The following is a 19431-nucleotide window of genomic DNA, read 5'->3' as shown; positions in this document are numbered from 1 at the left end:
TGGCGGTCAGAAACCAAGTGAAGGCGGAGGCGGTGAGAAGAAGAAGAATACATCGGCAATTAAATTGCATTTGTTGTCTAACCCCGTGTGTCGTGAAAGTTATGATGATTCTTGGTTCAGTGTTGTTCGTTCTGCAAGTAGTTTCAAGCAGTTGAGGGTTCTAGAAGCAGTCTACATTCGCATTCGTGATCCAAATCTTTGTAAACAAAAAGAAAATGTCACCGCACTTACGCTATTCCAGTAAATTCGCACTCACACACACTTGCACATGCATGTCCATTGTCACACTGCACTTGCTGAATTTCCTATCATTTCTCACCTCACCTATAGTTTATTACCTGTGCAAATTGTTCCTAGGTTTGTGCTATTTTTCTTACTATGCTTGTATCCTCGCTGTTCCACTGCAAGTGTATAAATCCTATTGTAGTTTCATCATTCTCTTTAGTCACGAATTCCATTGATAATTGTGACAAGAAAACGTTCTGGAATACATGATTCGTCCCCATGGTTGTGATATGAGTGCGCATTTAGTTATATTCATTGCATTATGAAAAATACACTTTTTTGTATTCAAATATGCACTCGAGTACTCCCAAACATGAAAGAGCCGAAAATCCATTTTCGGAAAACCATGCACTTTCGCCACCACACTTCCGAAAGTTCGACTACTTTTTCGACTGCTGCCGCCACATTCCGAAAATAATTCCGAAATTCGGAATGCAAAACCTCTCTAGTGTCGACATAAAAAACGGTTTTTAGTAGTCTACTCGTAGTCGATACTGTAGTCGTAGGCTCGTAGCTACAATTTGTAGCTAGCTCCCAAGGCCAAGAGTACACCAGTACACTGACCCGGGTTTTGTACTCTTGCCAGTCTTGGTACTCCCCAGTCCAGTCAGGATAATACTGCAGCCAGGTTGCACTTTCAAAGGCAATGCCAAAGGCTAGGATGGCACTACATCAGTACATGTACAAGAGTTTAGTACTTCAAGTGTAGTTGTTTCATCCACCCAGCAGCATACCAAGGAGTAGTGCAATAGTGCACCTGTTTCCTCCTGTACATGTACTTTGTCAATCATCCCTCTTTTGTTTTCCACTTTGCCAGCAACGTATCATTTTGAGTTCCCTCATACTCACGAAGAAAATTCCATTGATTGAGAAACTGAGATTTTTGAGTTTGGTTTTCAAATTATCGTATCCAAAGAAGATATCGATACTGGTGCACACCAGTTGTCTACAATGGATGCGCAAGCTGTTTCTGAGCTGCGATCACGTTTGGAATCATTTCAACAAGGCCACCTCTTGCAGTTTTGGGAGCAGCTGGATGATGTTCAGAAGCAGTCTCTCTTTGATGATCTCTCATCTATTGATCTGCGTAAAGTGACTGATTACTACAAGAGAACCACGCGGCAGACTGGCGGTGGTGGTGGTACAGAAAGAAGTGATGAGTCATTGAGACCAGTACCTGATGAGCTGAGTGGCAGTGTTAGTCGTATGAAGAGTGATGAGCAAGGTCATTACAACACCTTGGGTCTTCAGGCCATTTCCGAGGGAAAGGTGGCGGCACTGCTTCTCGCCGGTGGTCAGGGCACACGTCTTGGCGTGCCGTACCCGAAGGGAATGTACGACGTCGGACTGCTGTCGAGCAAGCCCCTGTATCAGCTACAAGCCGAGCGCATCCTTCGACTGCAGCATCTGGCCAAGAAACAAAGTGGTGTGGATTGCACAATACCGTGGTAAGTGATCACTGGCAGTAGAGTGTATGCATCCACAGGGATGACGGCGCATCTGCTGCGATTGGTCAGGCCACACAGTTTGTAGTGAGGAATGCACTGATGCCAGTGATGAAGGTCCCGAGGTGGATCGGCGCAGCCGTTCCCGAGTTACAATAGCTTGCAGTTTTCACTAAATTTGGTGACACCATGATGACATCAACTTAATTGCCCAGAAGAGGCCCGATCTGTGACGCCACAGAGATAGACTTTTAAGTTTATAATGGGAGTAGATTGGGAAATAGCAGTAGTTTGGCTATCCATTGTCCCAAAGAAATCAGATATTTTTCAAACATCGATATGGGACGTAATGTACCTTACCGGCATGCCTACTAGACTGGAAACATGTCTGGCAAGAAGTAATTTGTTGTGGTAGAGAAACAAGAAAGAAATAGGTTTTTCCCCATGTGCTCCCATACAAAGTTGATCTCTTTGACATCACAGTCACAGACCTGGCGTATTCTGGGTAAGTTAATGACGTCATCATGATGTCACCACTTTTAGTGAAAATTTCGAGCTGATGTAATTCCAGAAAGGCTTCTCTGATCAACCTGGGACCTTCGCCATTGGATGGTCATGTGTACCCGCCGTATCGTACATAATAGACATCCTTAGCAAACAACAGTAACGCTATATTTTACGGTACTCGTACCTTCATCACCCAAATAGCGTTGAAGCTGCAGCGTAAAAACGTTATGGGGGCGTTGTGACCAACGGTACGTTTTTTTTGGCCAAATATTGCATAGTCCGTACGCATTTCACCTTGTATCGCGTATATGGTGACATAAATGGTTGTACCGCGCGAAGTAAAAGCTATTCTCGTGGCAACATCGTACTAAAAATAGCACGCATCTTGCTAAAGGTCGAGCCCAAATCACGGTATTTTCCCCCTTAGGGGTCGTCCGTAATTATCGAAAAATTAAAAAATCCGTCCTCGTGCAAAATTGTCTTTGACCCACCCACCCCCCATTTTTTCCCATTAATTTTTTGATTTTTACCGATGCCCAGCTCGAAAATAAGAACTCCTGACCCCATGTTCACTGATTCAGTGATTGCACCTACATGTACATGACGTATGTATGTCAAGTACTAGTAGCTAAGTAAAGTGAGTAGGTCTACCGAAGGCCATGCACGTCCTACAACCACAAAAAAGTCATGTACCGGTATATCATACTGGTGTTTGCGATCCTACACTACAGTGCACTACGAGTCAGTGCAACGAGTGTATGAGTCACTGACGAAAAAAGAAAAAAAGGTACGAAAAATCAAAAAATTAAATTCCGCCAGCACTCTTGACCACCCACCCCCTTTCTGCCTGAGGACGGATTTTTAATTTTTCGAAAAATACGGACGACCCCTTACGGTAATACCGTTACAACAACGTTGTTTGCTAAGGGTGTCTAGTATATAAAAGAAAACCTATAGTACGGCCGGAGCAATCAAAACCTGCTGTTACGTTTTCTTACTCTTAGTATTCCCTGTGCCATTGTTCCAGCAGATGCTGCAGGTGTCGCTGACCTGCACAGTTTGTACGAGTACTTGTAGATTCATGCAGTGCGTGTCTACAGCTGTATTTGAATGTGTGCGTAGTGCACAGTTTGTAGTTGTCCCCTAGGCCCTGTGCCTGTGATACGTGATTTGTAGTGCGTGTTAGCTTACACGTGGGAATGCTACGCACTTTCATGTGACCTGTTTTACTTCCTTCTCACTGTACTTCCATTTATGCATGTGTCGCTGGCATACGCGACACGGGCCGGCCGGGCCGGAGTGTGTATTGGTTTTGGAAGCATGTGCCTTTTTGTCCTGTGAGTTGTTCGCATGCGCATGTTGCTCACCGCGTGGTAATGTTTTGGCTTCTTGTTGTGTTGGACCAGAGCTCTACATTTCTACAAGTTTGTAGCTGTTGTGATTTTCCTATGTTCCATGGGTCTGAAGAATTGTGTTCTCCGGAGTGGAGTAAAACTGAACTGTGATTCGGTTGTGTGCGGAAACCCGGTGTTGACGAAAGTGTGTTGACCTGGGTGCTGAGGAAAAGTAACACCTGCTTCCACTGGTCCCGATTCACTGTATGTTCTCTGCTATATTACATCTGCCACTGCATGTTCCTGGCAGCTCGAACTCAGTCAGGGCCGTTGCCAAAATCTCACCTTTGCTATAGTACAACTTTGCTAGCAAGCCATGAAATTCGTATGTTGAGCCAGCATACTGCAAATTGTATTGTAGTCACTTTATGCACATATATGCATGCGGGCACACGAGCTAGTTTATGCCTTCTAAGTGAGTGCAGTGTCATGTTGGCCCAAGTTTCCCTACGTCCATACAACACATCTAGCACTGGCAGGATCAGATACGCCTCACCGAACTGTACCTGGGTCCAATTTGTCTTGCCAAATTGGTATACCGGTAATGGAAATTATACATCTCTATCTCCCCCCCCCCCCTCTATCTCTCTCTTTCTCCTCTCCCTATCTCTCTCTCTCTCTCTCTCTCTCTCTCTCCCTGTCTCTGTCTCTCTCTCCGTCTTAGGTATATCATGACAAGTGAGCACACGAAGGGAAAGACAGAAGAATTCTTTGTCCAGCACGACCACTTTGGCCTTAATGCCAGCGACGTTGTCATCTTCGAACAGGACATGCTGCCGTGCTTTGCCTTTGATGGCAAGATCATCCTGGAGAGCACACATCAGGTAAGTGTGGGCACCTCGATACGGTCATGCAAGTGTTCTAGTATCTATTCTGTACCATCACACGTTATAGCATTGAATGACATTACAGAACAGCTGCACCCCTCCATTGATTTTTGCTTGTGCAGGAAGTTTTTTTAATGAGTGCATGTGTACAGTACATGTACATGTATGAGTGCATGTGTACTGATTTAAACGGTATCCATAAAGGACCGGGGCACTGCCTTTCTCTGCAGACCAGCTGCTGTCCACGAGCTAGGTTTTTGTCCGTAACGGCCGTCCAAGAAAAGGATAGAGTAGGCAGGAGAGAACGTGAGGACGATGCACGTTCAACCTGTGTGTGTGTGTGTGTGTGTGTGTGTGTGTGTGTGTGTGTGTGTGTGTGTGTGTGTGTGTGTGTGTCTTGTCCAGGTGGCACGGGCACCTAATGGCAACGGCGGCCTCTACCAAGCGTTGGGCACGCATGGCATTGTTACTGACATGCGTCAACGTGGCATCACGTGTATGCATGTGTACGGTGTTGACAACATCCTGGTCAAAGTCTGTGATCCAGTTTTCATCGGGTTCTGTCAGACCAAGAATGCCGACTGTGGTGCGAAGGTAGGTCCCCTTGCAGATATGATCCTGTTTTGTTTGTCGCTGTGTATTCATCCATACCGTTGCCTGAGATCTAGCCGTTCCGTGCCTTCTGTATCACCTGGAACTTTCTTTCTTGTCACTATGCTTTTTAATACGTTAGTTTGCGCATAGTGCCAGTTTGTCTATTTATCTGCCTTTCCATCTGTCTGTGTAGAGCAATTGTTTTAACCAATTCTTGTTTTTAATTTTATTTGCAAATTCTGTCCACCTGTTGCCTCTCAGGTAGTGAAGAAAGCATTCCCCACAGAACCAGTCGGTGTGATTTGCCAAGTTGACAACCATTTTGAGGCAAGTGCTACTATACTGCTAGTGAAGCTGAAGCACACGATGTAGCCCCGTCCTTTTTTTTATCAAGGTTTGGGAACCTGTCCGCTGCACCTACAGCACTCCAATGTCCACGCAATTTGGACTGCGCTGAAAATACGTCTGAAAGACTACCTGTTAGTCCGTTGCCTAGGACTACCTGTTCAGTACTCCAATGTTCACACAACTACGATTGCGGGACAGCGCTGTTAATACTGTATCACGTTCAGTAGCACATGTTTGACTGTACAAGTGCATGTACAAGTACAAGTGGAGTGAAGATTCAAGGTGTAGCTAGAGCAGTGAGCATATGCCAAAACTTCAATACAGTATCCAAGTGCTATGATGGATGAGTCCCGGTGATGCACAATGTGCATGGAGTTTATAAGGTAATGGCAGCAGGTAATGCCGCCATTACCTATTTCCCACCATTTGCAGGAAGAGCAATAGTGCGTTTCAGGTAGTTCTGTTTGCAAATGGATACTGAAATTGTAGTAGTATTTGCACAGAGGCGTACAATGTTGTACTTGTTTTAAAACTACATTGTTTATATCACATTTTTTACAATAAAGCGTTTACACATGTGGATTCAGCTCGTGCTTTTGTTCGCCATTATGAATCTGTTTTAAAACCGTGTTTATTTTGCTGCCCATTGCTATTGTGTAGGTTGTGGAGTACAGTGAGATCACGCTGCAGACCGCAGAGAAACGGCGAGCGGATGGACAGCTGGTGTACAATGCCGGCAACATCTGCAACCACTACTTCACCACTGACTTTGTGGAGTCGGTCATCGAGTAAGTCTGCTTTGTCGGGGGAAGGGGTCGCGTGATTGAATCCCGTCGCATTTGCCATTGTGATTTTTAGCTCATTTCACGCGTACAGTGCAGGTCAATACAACCTTCCTGGTAGTGTTAGCGTGGACAGTGTGGACCGTGTAGACAGTGTTTGGCTGCTAGGTCGATGCAGCACCCAACACACTACCCGGGCCACAGTGCAGCACTGTAGCCAACATATTTTGCTTCATTGTGTGTTGCGGGGTCATGTTTTAGTTGACTGTACAGTCGATGCAGTGGTTCCTGAGCTGCTACTAGCTTCAGAGTAAGCAATCCTGATTTTAAGAAACTAACTTCAGATATTTCCCGTTCTATTTTCCTTTTTGTGCCTTTGTGTATGACCCGAATTCGATCTGTAGTCAGTATGAAGACATGCTCAGCCATCATGTTGCCAAGAAGAAAATCCCTTCCGTCCGGGCGGACGGGACTCTGTAAGTGCATGTGTTGCGCAAGCATGCCTTGCCCTGTGGCGTGTGTCTCTGCGTATGGGTATGCGTTTCCGCTTGTGGCACAAAGTTACCATGATTCAGCAACCCCATGGTCACCCAGTTTAGATGAGTGCATCATTATAGCAGTATGGTTGTCACTCTTCATTTCCACTGACGCGTTCAGTTTGCTGATGCCAGTTTTTGATTGTGGTTTTGGTGGTGGTAGTGGTAGTGGTGGTTGGAATGTGGTTGCGGTTGTTGTTGATTTTGGGCTTATTGTGTAAGGGCTATGGTCACTCACTCCTCGTGTTACTGTACCAGTATTGTGTGTATTCTTTGTTCTCACCATGATGACCTCGTCACTTAGAGGTATTGTTTTTGATGGTGTTGTTTTCTTGTTCTTGGTTGCGCTTCCCTTCCTGTGCTTTATCTCCTTCACCTTTATAGATATAAGCCCTCAGTACCGAATGGCATCAAGATGGAGAAGTTTGTCTTTGATATATTCCAGTTTTCACAGTAAGTCAGCCTAGCAAAAATAGCAGTGTACTAAATGTAGTATCAAGAGTCCGTAGCCCCAAGAGTATACAACTCTTCACTGGAGCAACACGCTGCCCACATTACGTAGCCACGAACTGGGAAATCAGCTGGGGCATTGAGTCATCGTTGATCTGCTATGCTTCCCACCTGCCAAGTACGTTTTCTCTGATACTTCGGAAAGTTTTATACGTGATGCACCGTGCACAGGTATTGCCTTCAAACCGACTGTATTACGCGTGAAATTGTTACACCTAAACCAAAGGAAAACTCAAATCCAGGCTGCTTGATCGTCATTTCGCTACGTGATGAAGACAGCGCGCCGCGCAGGGCACCCATAGCTCAAAGATCAGGGTTGCATGCCCTTGGTGTTATTGGCTCTTGGCAGTATGGCCAGTCTACTGTACACCTTCCCTTCATGCTGGCTTCACTCTGTTATTTTCCAAATTACTGGGTGATTCAGCTTGTGTTTTTCCGTGTGCATTATTGTCCTTGTAGGCAGTTTGCAGTGCTGGAGGTACTTCGCGAGGATGAGTTCTCACCACTTAAGAACGGTCCATCAGCCGAGAAGGATAGTCCGCAGACCTGTTGCCAGGCCCTACAGAGCATGCATTACAGATGGGTACTGGCAGCAGGTGGCAAGTTTGTGGACGGTGCTGGTAGTGTGCGTCCGCTCATCCCTCCTTTGTAAGTTTTGGACGAAATCATCTTTTTCATAGATACTGTGCATGAATTTGTTTCCTGATCTGGCTCTGTTTTTGGCTTTGCTGCTAATTTTTGATAATATCCTCTGTGTCTGCAACAATTCTTGGTTCATGCAGGTCTCCTAGCGCCCGTAGTCAATCATCAGAGTGCTGTGAAGTATCTCCACTGGTGTCCTATGCTGGAGAGGTATGTTGGAAGCGACGTGTGTGTGTGTGTGCGTGTGCGTGTGTTTGTGTGTGTGTGGTGTGTGTTTGGGTGTGTGTGTGTGTGTGTTTGGGTGTGTGTGTGTGTGTGTGCGCGTAGGTGTGTTGGGTGGGGCTTGATATAAAATTCTGATAATTTGATTTTCCATTTCCTCGTATTGAGGTGCTGCTGGCTTATAAGGGATTTCCATTCCGTGTGTGTGTGTGTGTGTGTGTGTGTGCGCGCGCGTATGTGTGTGTTTCGATGTGATGTCCTTACGTTACATTGTAGGGTCTGAGCGAGAAGGTGGCTGGCAAGTCATTTCTCATGCCGATCTTGTTCGATGCCGACGGTATGGACTTGACCAGTGGTGATGGTGTGCAGGTCAAGTGTATCTCCAATGGCAATGGTAGTGACCGTGGAGAGCCTGCTCCAAAGGCTTCCCGCCTTGCATGATCGTTGCCGGTTGTCGGTGTGGCTTAGCTCGTGTTGCGGTTTTTAAAGAAATTTAATTATTTGGTTTTAATTTCTTGAACGCTGCCACAGGGCGACTCCTGTTGTAGCAAGATTGTGCTCGTGCGATTTAGCGAGTGCATCCACTAGGATGCTGAAATTGTGACTTCTGTCTGCTCTTCCATTCTGCATTATTTTCTCTTACATTTCAAGATTATCTTTTTTGGTGCTTTTAGTTTCCACTTTGTGCAACAAACCCGGGATATATGGTTAGCTATTTTTCCTCTCCCTATAGTGATGCATACTATGCGCCCCCGTCCTGCTTAGCTCAGCCCTGCCCGCTTATAACTTATTTCCCCGATACTCACGGGCTGGCGTATGTTTGAGAATACTCTGCTGTTTATGTTACTTTTCCTCAGCGCCCAGGTCAACACACTTTCGTCAACACCGGGTTTCCGCACACAATCGAATCACAGTTCAGTTTTACTCCACTCCGGAGAACACAATTATTCAGACCCATGGAACATAGTAAAATCACAACAGCTACAAACTTGTAGAATCTAGAGCACAGGTCCAACACAACAAGAACCAAAACATTCCACACGGCCAGCAACATGTGCATGCGAACAACTCTCACAGGACAAAAGGCACATGCTTCCAAAACCAATACACACTCCGGCCCGGCCGGCCAGTGTCGCATATGCCAGCGATACATGCATAAAAGGAAGTACAGTGAGAAGGAAGTAACGCAGGTCACATGAAAGCGCGTAGCATTCCCACGTGTAAGCTAACACGCACCACAAATCACGTATCACAGACACAGGGCCTAGGGCACAACTGCAACTGTGCACTACGCACACATTCAAATACAGCTGTAGACACGCACTGCATAAATCTACAAGTACTCGTACAAACTGTGCAGGTCAGCGACACCTGCAGCATCTGCTGGAACAATGGCACAAGGGAGTACTAAGAGTAAGAAAACGTAACATTCCCTCCCTCATGAGCGAACGTGGGAAAACTGAGCGAATCTAATGCCCATACGCTATTGGGCAAAACCGTAACTTGATACACAGCATTAACAACGGCGAGCATGCCAGTCACTCATTGAGATCACTTAGCCGGACTTCAGCAGAGGCTGGGAGAGTCACCTTGACTGCTGACGGTTCCACATCTAGGGGCACCAAGCGGTGGACGCTGCGCTTGTACACCTTCCCTTTGACCTTCACGTCCACTACGCGCACCTTCCCGTCCTTTCCAGGATACGTAGCGACCACTCGACCAAGCGGCCACTGAGTCCTTGGGAGCGATTCGTCCAGCATTATCAGGATTTTGCCGACTGTAACCGATGCACTATCACGGTGCCACTTCGTCTCCAAATTGGCTCGAGCAACAATCTCGCGGAGCCACCTCTTCCAAATGCGCTTCATCAGATCCTGAAGCAACTGCCAGCGACGATGCAGACCCCCCTCCGGGGTTGCTTCCAACGCTGTTGCAACTCTCGAATGGCCAACCAAGAAATGCAAAGGCGTTAGCGGCTCCAGGTCTTCACTTTCCTCCGAAAGCGTTGTCAATGGCCGCGAGTTGATGAGAGCCTCGGCCTGCACCAATACTGTCTGGAGCTCTTCTTCAGTTAAATCAGCCTTGTACAGCACAGTCTGGAGAACTTGCTTCATGGAGCGCACGATCCGTTCGAACACGCCGCCGAAATGAGGAGAACGAGGCGGATTGAATTTCCACTCAATCCCTTGGCCTGCATACTCCGATGTGAGGTCGGCATGGTCAAGCTGGGCGACTGCCTCCCTCAGCTCTCGCTCTGTCGCAACAAAATTGCTTCCATTATCAGTAAGCAACATCTCGGGTGTGCCGCGACGCTTGCAGAATCGCGTCAGGGCCATCTTGAAGCCAGTCGTGTCGAGAGAGGTAACCAGCTCCAAGTGACACGCTCGAGATTGCAGACACGTGAACACTGCCACATACCTCTTCTCTTGTGTACGTCCTCGACCTCTCTTCACTAGAAATGGTCCGGCGAAGTCCACAGCGGTGCGGGCGAATGCCAGAAGTGGTCCTTGCGTGCGGAGGTCTGGGAGAGGACCCATCCTGGGAGTGGCTGGTTTGCGCCACACCTTCTGACATCCCACGCAGTGGTGCCGATGTGACTTCACCATTTGCTTGCCTTTCACAAGCCAGTAGTGATCGGCGAGATTGGACAGGATGTGATTCGTGCCAATGCTGTGTCGGCATCGCTCATCCTCTCTCCGAATGATCAGTTCTGTCACTCGGTGTCGAGGTGGTAGAATAATTGGCGATCGAAACTCAGATGCCAAGTGGTAAGCCGTACGCAGTCTCCCACTAACTCTTAATACGGGGTATCCACTCTGTTCGTCGATGCGCGGTTGCAACTTGAGAAGAGGGGCACTGCTTGGCAACTCCTTCCCTTTTCTCAGCGTGCTCGTCACTTCACCATAGCTCTCATCTTGCGCACGCATGATCCAATAGTGCTCCGCTCTTTCAAACTCAGCTGGTGAGAGCTCGGGCACGGCAACCTCCTTGCTGTTCTTGATTGCAATCTTCACACGGGCGTCGCTGAGCGTTAGCTGTGGCAGTCGGCTCTTGCGGCGATTGTGTATGGCACGCATGCACCAAGCCGTGACCCGCACAAGACGGCTCCACGAGGAATAGTTGTTTGGACTTAGCCGCAACGGTGGTGACATCATTGCCGTCATCGTGATTTCAGGAGTCTTGAGCATTTGTGGTAGCTCCTTCGGCACAGCTATCCTGCGATCTGGCCATTCGCTCTGTTGCTGTGCCAGAAACGTTGGTCCATGCCACCACCTGCTCTCCTCTGCCAGCTGTGTGACTGTCATCCCACGGGTGGGGAGATCAGCTGGATTTCTGACTCCGGGAACATGACGCCAGTTCCGTGCCATAGACTGCTGTTGGATCTCCGATATCCGGTTGCCGACTTCCAGCTTGAACTTTCGGCTGGGTGATCGAATCCAATACTGGACATTCATGGAATCGCTCCAGTAGTGGCTGTCGGCTGCTCTCACACCAAGAGCTTCGCTAACGTACGTCCCAAGACGCACACCCAGGACCGCTCCCTGCAGCTCTAGCATCGGAATGGATCGACGCTTGATCGGTGCTGGTCTTGCCTTGGCCATCACCAGGGTAACCTTCGCTGTACCATCTGGTCGCTCTGCTCGGACGTATGACGCAGCGGCGTAGGCCCGTTCTGATGCGTCGGTGAACGTGTGCACACTCAGACCCATCGACGTTGTGCTATCTTGAAAACAGCGATCAATGCGTAGCTGTGTTAGCTTAGGCATCTCAGCAAACCATTCTTGCCAAGCTACCGCCGTCTCTTCAGGCAGTGGGTCGTCCCAGCCGAGCCCCGCAAGACATAGTTCCTGGAACAACAACTTGCTCCTGATGGTGAATGGTGCTAGTTGCCCTCTGGGGTCAAACAGTGATGCCATGCGACTGAGGACGGTGCGCTTCGTGCACGCAGCGGATGTGGGTTCCTGATAGTGAAACGTGAAATAATCTTCGCTGACCATCCACGTTACGCCCAGTGCCTTTTGTGAGGGCTGTCCAGACGACTCTTGTGCCGTTATGGACTTAGACGTGGCCGGCGCGCGGTGCTCCGGTGGAATTGATTCCATCACTGCTTCACTGTTGCTCAACCACTTCCGGAGATGGAAGCCGCCTTTCTTCAGGAGGTATTGTAGCTGAGACCGAAGACGCATTGCTTTCTGGTCGTCAGGCAAGGACTTCAACATGTCGTCGACGTAGAATGCCTTGCGAACTGTGTCACTGACTGCTGGGTCGTAGTTCGCTCCGAAACGCTCGGCCGTCTCCAGCAAAGCTCTGCCTGCTAGATATGGCGATGCACGGATGCCAAACGCCAACCTGGTGAACTCATAGGCCTTGACTCCGTCCCCGGTCTTCCAAAGAAATCGGTGATATCTGCGATCCTCAGGCTGTAGTGATACCTGAAGGAACATCTCCGACACATCAGCAATCAGTGCCACGGGGTGCATGCAGAACCGGATCAGTACCGTGACGAGGTCATTCTGCAGTCGTGGCCCAGCGTACATGTGTTCATTGATGGACGTGCCGTTGAAGCGAGCTGCAGCATCAAACACAACACGGACCTTAGTTGTAGCCTTGTCTTCGCGGACTACTGCGAAGTGCGGCAGAAACCATTGCTCACGGCCACATTGCTGGACTTGATCAGATGTCAGCTCCTGAATGTACGCCTTCTGTAGGTACTCCTCCAGCACCTTTGCATAGCGAATCTGAACGGTTGGTCTTCTCTCTAGAGACCTCAGTAGCGAACGCAGCCGATCCTCGGCCTGCACTCGGTTGCTCGTGATCTGAGGACGCGCTCCATTCTGCCAGGGAATACCGACAACGAATCGACCATCTGCGTACCCTAGCTGCTGTCGAGTCATTTCCTCAGCATGGCGTTCGTCAGGTGACAGGTAGCTCTCAGCAGACGGTTGCATGCCGACCGCTTCCAAGTCCCAGAAGTTACGGACAAGCGAGTCGAGACCTGTCTGTGTTAGTTCCAGGGCATGATGGGTGTGCTGGACAGAGCTGTCTTGTATGGCTGAACCGAAACAGACCCATCCCAAGGGTGTGCGCCTTGCAATGGGCTCACCTGCCTTGCCACTCCGTTCTTCCTGTGCACTGTGCAGTGCTGCTGAATTTAGCCCGATTAGGATGTCGATGGTGCGTTGATTGCTTGCAGCAGGGAAATCAATGTCTGCTAGATGTGGCCACTGGTGACGCAGACGGCTCCAATCAGCAACGTGCACGTCGCTTGTGATCTTTGGCAGCACATATGCCTCAACTTCTGATATCACCTGGCTGTCATATTGATGAAGGGACAGAGACACCACCTCTCGCTCGCCTGAGAGAACTTGACCGCCTAGCACACCAACATGCACTGGCTTGCGCTCTCCTCGCAGCCGTAGTCGGTGTGCAAGCCTCTCTGTGACAAAGCTGCATGTTGATCCAGAGTCAAGAAGGACGTTGGCTGTGGCAGTCACTGTTCCATTAGCGACCTTCACCGGTATCGTCATGAATGAGGTCAAGCCAGCCTCGTCGTCATTGGCTGGCTGGGATTCGCTGTTCACATGGTGGCTAGCCTCTTTTCGCGTTGGTGGTGATGGTGTAAAACTGCCTTGTCGTTCACGGTGCAGCGGGGCTTGGCTGGGCCTGTCCACTTGCTTCCAGCAGCATTGGACACGGCGCTACCAAGCACATGGACTTGCTGCAGCTGCTGCTGCCGTGGCGGCGGCTGCTGCTGCTGCGACGGCGGCTGCTGCTGCTGCGACGGCGGCTGCTGCTGCTGCTGCTGCTGCATATGTACTGGCTGGGTAGTGCAGGCAGCTCCGCCTCTGGACGCAACTCCTGCGTTGGCCAGAGCACATGTACCAACACGCCTGGAAGCAGGCCCATAGTGACTAACAGTACTACTATCAGTGTGGCTGTTATCACTTTCACCACTACTGGCGTTAGTTGTAGTTCCAGTAGTTGTAGAGTCACCAGCAGTGTCACTACTTGAGGCGCTACTGGATGACACATAGTGGTCTGACTCTTCAGACACACCGTCAACGACGTCCGGGACATTCTGCGATAGCTGAGCAGCTGCTGTTCCTGCTACCAGTGTATTCACATTTTCAACACTGGTGCGCGCGAGTGGTAACGGAGGATCAGTCGTAAACCTACTACCGGTAACTGCACTGTCCGACTCCGCTCGTGGTGGCATACAAGATCGCAGAGTCGCACTTGCGCCGTCACGACTTCGTTGGAAGACCACGTCCCCGTCCGAAGCGATTTCTCTACGAGGCGACGGGCTAGCTCCTGCCGCCGACTCGTGCGCAGATTCTTCTTCGGAACGAGCTTGCTCCAAGGCTTGCCGTTTCTGCAGGACAGCTAACTTACTCTGCAGAACTTGTTCCTGCAGTGCAGCAATCTCTTCTGCCACTCGCACTTCGGCCTCTGCCCTTTTTCTGGCCACTCGAGCTCTCTCCAATTCTACGAGTTCAGTGCTCCCAGGACTGGCACGAGTACTCGAGCGCTCACTTCCAGAAAATCCATATCGCCTGGGTTCCTTTCCTTTCGTCGATCTGTGGCTGATACGCCGCTCCTCACTCATGGCGACGACTCTCAGCAACCACGGAAAGGCAAAAGGATCCCGTCGGAGGTGCCAGTTTATGTTACTTTTCCTCAGCGCCCAGGTCAACACACTTTCGTCAACACCGGGTTTCCGCACACAATCGAATCACAGTTCAGTTTTACTCCACTCCGGAGAACACAATTATTCAGACCCATGGAACATAGTAAAATCACAACAGCTACAAACTTGTAGAATCTAGAGCACAGGTCCAACACAACAAGAACCAAAACATTCCACACGGCCAGCAACATGTGCATGCGAACAACTCTCACAGGACAAAAGGCACATGCTTCCAAAACCAATACACACTCCGGCCCGGCCGGCCAGTGTCGCATATGCCAGCGATACATGCATAAAAGGAAGTACAGTGAGAAGGAAGTAACGCAGGTCACATGAAAGCGCGTAGCATTCCCACGTGTAAGCTAACACGCACCACAAATCACGTATCACAGACACAGGGCCTAGGGCACAACTGCAACCAAGAGTACATAACCCCCCACACGGCTGTCACGATGGTCATGTACTCGGCCAAAAAATATGGCGTCCAAAAATTTGAAAATTCAAAAATCTCATCATCGATCTGTCATTGATTTGCTTGAAAATACTCTTTTTCTCTTGAGGAAACCTCCACTTTCCCCTTCCAATCGACCGGGTTTCATAGTACAAACACGCTTCATGACTTCCTCTCGCGATCCTCTTTCATCTGATACCCGTCCTGGCCGTGTTCTTCCAGGAACGATTCCTTCAGAGGTGCGTTTCCTTTGCCTTGACGACTTGCCCTTCGTCACTTCTATCAGCCCTTTTCACAGCTACCTTCTTCTCTTGTAAAAGTTTTCTCGTCTTCTTTGCCAGTTTTCCTGGTGCCTGGGTGACTTCATTTACCGATTTTTTGAATTTGTTTGTCTTTCCGTGCTACTAGATCGATTTCCGTGGCCATCGATTCTACCGTATCGCGTGCTAGTAGTAGTGTGTAAAATGGATGAACACGGTGCATTGCTGTCCACCTGCTGCAGTATTGTTGGCAAAAAGTTTGCCAACATGGCTGTGTCCACGAAATACAACGTGAAGGACTATGCCAGATCATTCAAGATGTGTACGAGGTCGACATTTCTCAGGATGACCCTGCGATCCACCCTACACACATTTGTCATGTATGCAAACGTGTGCTGGATCGTTGTCTGAGAGAAGGTTGCCTTGACTCATTTGTAGGGGATGGATGTGGAGCGATCAAAGTGTGGAAGCCACATCACCGCACATACTGCGACATATGCCACACTGCACCAAACAAGGGTAGACGTCCACCAAAAAAGCAGAAGCAACTTGCTTCAAAGCTTTCTGCTGTACAAAAAAAAGAAAAGAAATGGATCACACAACAGTCCCACAACATTCATCCACAACAGCAATACCCCTATCACACTGTACTGTCCTGGACCCCAGACAGCACACAGTACTAGTGAAATGGATGTAGATGAAGCAAATGTTTTCACGCACGCAACACCGACATACAGCGCACAGAAGAAACTGGACAAGACTAGGTTCGTTCATTGCGCAGCAGGTTCCACAATACACAGCAAGGGAAGTGCCAATGAATAAGAAAGACGGCAGCATAGTGCTGGCATGCATGGCGTACATGCCAAATCTCATTGACATCGTGATGATCTGATGATCTGGACTTGCACGACACATATGGGTGGCTGACCTGGCACGGAAATGTCATTCCGGAGTCCGAGATTCGGCTAAAACTTGGCGGTGACCGCCTCTGGAGCAAATCTTTCGCAAGCCAAGCATCACAACAATGCCATCCGCCCAGTTATCTTGCCAATTCCCGTCAGCAACGTTGTTATTCCGTCTTTTCATCTGGATCTCGGCATTTTCGCATGGCTGTATGACATCTACCTAGCTGAAGTCAAACAACTGGATGTGAAACTGGCAGCAGCAACTCTCTAGCCGTGTGCAGATGATCAGCTCCAGTTTCAAGAGCTAACAGTTCTCAGCGACAAAGTTCGGTCCGCCAGGCAAGCTATGGAAGATGCCCAGGCGAAGAGCGATGAACTACAGCAGCAGCTCCAATATGCAGTGCTCTTGCAGCAACACGCACCGGCTAGCTTTCCCAACGTCAACATGGACACTGTAGCTGCAGCAATACAGCAACTGTGGAAAGACGCCAGCGACACCTTCACTGCTGCAAGTGCTGAGCACAGCAAACTCGTACATGACTTAGACGAGATGAGAAAGAACAAGAAAGTCACAGGACCATGCGCGTCAAGTCTCGAGTCTGTGCTCCAAGCACACAATGTTGATCGGCAAGCCTTCCATGGCGGTGCCTTCGTGGGCAACCATGTACATCGCACACTGCAGCCTGCCGTACTAAGAGCACTGATGTCTGCTCCAGTTGAGGTGGTTTCCACTCGTTGCCAGCAGCTCGTTGCTGATGCAGAAATCTTGCAGCAGCGGTACCATGGATTGTTTTCGGGACATGCCGACTGCAGCCACCGTTTCAGCCATTGCAACAGCATGTCAGAGGCCGACATCTCAAAGCTGGCTGACTGCATCCAGCTGTTTCTTCAGAAATGCAGAGAATCCATTATCACCCGGCAGCTCGGCAACATAACTCCGAAACTACATCTCTTGGAGGAGCGCACAGTCCCGTTCACCAGGAAATTTGGAGTCGGTCAGGGTCGACTCGCCGAGCAGGGCAGCGAGTCAATTCATGCCAGATTCAACAGGCTGAGCTTCGATTATAACGCTATTCCTGGGACTCTGCAGCGCCTCACAGCAATGTGCCAGCAACATCTCGTCGGGACATTGCCACAACATGACGCTGTTCGTCCCGCCACGGCATCAAGAAAACGCAAGGCGTCCGAGCTCGAGCAGTGATCCTCAGGCCCTGGACGCAGCAGCTTGGCCATTTCAGCCCTGATCCAGGTAAGAAAAATAACAACGGTACTGCTGACTCCTAGTTGAGCTCTGTAGTGACAACAGGAAGAGACGTCGTCCAGCAAAAACCTGCTGTCTACCTTCTCCTTCCTTTTCTTTCCTTGTTTGTTGTTGTCCACGGCTGTTTCGCGGCCACCACTTAACAATATGGCGGCCTTCGCCCAGGTTTACGGTGAAATTCAAAAATATTCTGAAAACTGAAAACGATTTCAAGATCCTGTGGGATTCACGCGAAAACTGTGCTTTGTCAAGGTAACAAACACCGCGATCGGGACAAGGATTCAAACTTTCGAAGTCGCACAACAAAAATTGTTCAGCTTCGACAACAACAAACAAGGAAAGAAAAGGAAGGAGAAGGTAGACAGCAGGTTTTTGCTGGACGACGTCTCTTCCTGTTGTCACTAGAGAGCTCAACTAGGAGTCAGCAGTACCGTTGTTATTTTTCTTACCTGGATCAGGGCTGAAATGGCCAAGCTGCTGCGTCCAGGGCCTGAGGATCACTGCTCGAGCTCGGACGCCTTGCGTTTTCTTGATGCCGTGGCGGGACGAACAGCGTCATGTTGTGGCAATGTCCCGACGAGATGTTGCTGGCACATTGCTGTGAGGCGCTGCAGAGTCCCAGGAATAGCGTTATAATCGAAGCTCAGCCTGTTGAATCTGGCATGAATTGACTCGCTGCCCTGCTCGGCGAGTCGACCCTGACCGACTCCAAATTTCCTGGTGAACGGGACTGTGCGCTCCTCAAGAGATGTAGTTTCGGAGTTATGTTGCCGAGCTGCCGGGTGATAATGGATTCTCTGCATTTCTGAAGAAACAGCTGGATGCAGTCAGCCAGCTTTGAGATGTTGGCCTCTGACATGCTGTTGCAATGGCTGAAACGGTGGCTGCAGTCGGCATATCCCGAAAACAATCCATGGTACCGCTGCTGCAAGATTTCTGCATCAGCAACGAGCTGCTGGCAACGAGTGGAAACCACCTCAACTGGAGCAGACATCAGTGCTCTTAGTACGGCAGGCTGCAGTGTGCGATGTACATGGTTGCCCACGAAGGCACCGCCATGGTAGGCTTGCCGATCAACATTGTGTGCTTGGAGCACAGACTCGAGACTTGACGCGCATGGTCCTGTGACTTTCTTGTTCTTTCTCATCTCGTCTAAGTCATGTACGAGTTTGCTGTGCTCAGCACTTGCAGCAGTGAAGGCGTCGCTGGCGTCTTTCCACAGTTGCTGTATTGCTGCAGCTACAGTGTCCATGTTGACGTTGGGAAAGCTGGTCGGTGCGTGTTGCTGCAAGAGCACTGCATATTGGAGCTGCTGCTGTAGTTCATCGCTCTTCGCCTGGGCATCTTCCATAGCTTGCCTGGCGGACCGAACTTTGTCGCTGAGAACTGTTAGCTCTTGAAACTGGAGCTGATCATCTGCACACGGCTAGAGAGTTGCTGCTGCCAGTTTCACATCCAGTTGTTTGACTTCAGCTAGGTAGATGTCATACAGCCATGCGAAAATGCCGAGATCCAGATGAAAAGATGGAATAACAACGTTGCTGACGGGAATTGGCAAGATAACTGGGCGGATGGCATTGTTGTGGTGCTTGGCTTGCGAAAGATTTGCTCCAGAGGCGGTCACCGCCAAGTTTTAGCCGAATCTCGGACTCCGGAATGACATTTCCGTGCCAGGTCAGCCACCCATATGTGTCGTACAAGTCCAGATCATCAGATCATCACGATGTCAATGAGATTTGGCATGTACACCATGCATACCATCACTATGCTGCCG

The 19431-nt window shown here is 49.3% G+C and overlaps 3 protein-coding genes across 3 annotated transcripts; 1 reads left to right on the top strand and 2 right to left on the bottom strand.

The window, feature by feature from the left end:
* The first annotated feature begins 951 nt into the window (after nucleotides 1-951).
* Nucleotides 952-8574, top strand: LOC135815777 (UDP-N-acetylhexosamine pyrophosphorylase-like). Its single transcript, XM_065329117.1, has 10 exons — nucleotides 952-1733; nucleotides 4296-4455; nucleotides 4864-5056; nucleotides 5318-5379; nucleotides 6061-6188; nucleotides 6587-6658; nucleotides 7103-7171; nucleotides 7688-7876; nucleotides 8011-8080; nucleotides 8369-8574. The coding sequence occupies exons 1-10, from the start codon at nucleotides 1237-1239 to the stop codon at nucleotides 8531-8533; spliced, it is 1605 nt and encodes a 534-aa protein (XP_065185189.1). The 5' UTR covers nucleotides 952-1236; the 3' UTR covers nucleotides 8534-8574.
* Nucleotides 8575-9630: 1056 nt separating this feature from the next.
* Nucleotides 9631-13620, bottom strand: LOC135813520 (uncharacterized). The gene has a single exon (XM_065326613.1). The coding sequence runs from the start codon at nucleotides 13618-13620 to the stop codon at nucleotides 9631-9633; it is 3990 nt and encodes a 1329-aa protein (XP_065182685.1).
* A 50-nt stretch (nucleotides 13621-13670) lies between these two features.
* On the bottom strand, nucleotides 13671-14699 carry LOC135813519 (uncharacterized). Its single transcript, XM_065326612.1, has one exon. It carries the CDS (start codon nucleotides 14697-14699, stop codon nucleotides 13671-13673), a length of 1029 nt encoding a protein of 342 aa, XP_065182684.1.
* Between the last annotated feature and the right edge of the window lie 4732 nt (nucleotides 14700-19431).

This window comes from Sycon ciliatum, chromosome 4 (genome assembly GCF_964019385.1).
Source record: "Sycon ciliatum chromosome 4, ocSycCili1.1, whole genome shotgun sequence".
Lineage (NCBI taxonomy): Eukaryota > Metazoa > Porifera > Calcarea > Leucosolenida > Sycettidae > Sycon > Sycon ciliatum.
The sequence above is the reverse complement of the archived record's forward strand: the minus strand, read 5'-3'. Positions and strand labels throughout refer to the sequence as shown.

Excerpts from the sequence above, each read along its gene's own strand:
- LOC135813519 (XM_065326612.1), bottom strand. The coding sequence starts at position 14,699 with ATGAGTGAGGAGCGGCGTATCAGCCACAGATCGACGAAAGGAAAGGAA.
- LOC135815777 (XM_065329117.1), top strand. The coding sequence starts at position 1,237 with ATGGATGCGCAAGCTGTTTCTGAGCTGCGATCACGTTTGGAATCATTT. Across the intron at positions 4,456-4,863 it reads TCCTGGAGAGCACACATCAG|GTGGCACGGGCACCTAATGG; the intron begins GTAAGTGTGGGC and ends TGTCTTGTCCAG. Across the intron at positions 8,081-8,368 it reads TGGTGTCCTATGCTGGAGAG|GGTCTGAGCGAGAAGGTGGC; the intron begins GTATGTTGGAAG and ends GTTACATTGTAG.
- LOC135813520 (XM_065326613.1), bottom strand. The coding sequence starts at position 13,620 with ATGACGATACCGGTGAAGGTCGCTAATGGAACAGTGACTGCCACAGCC.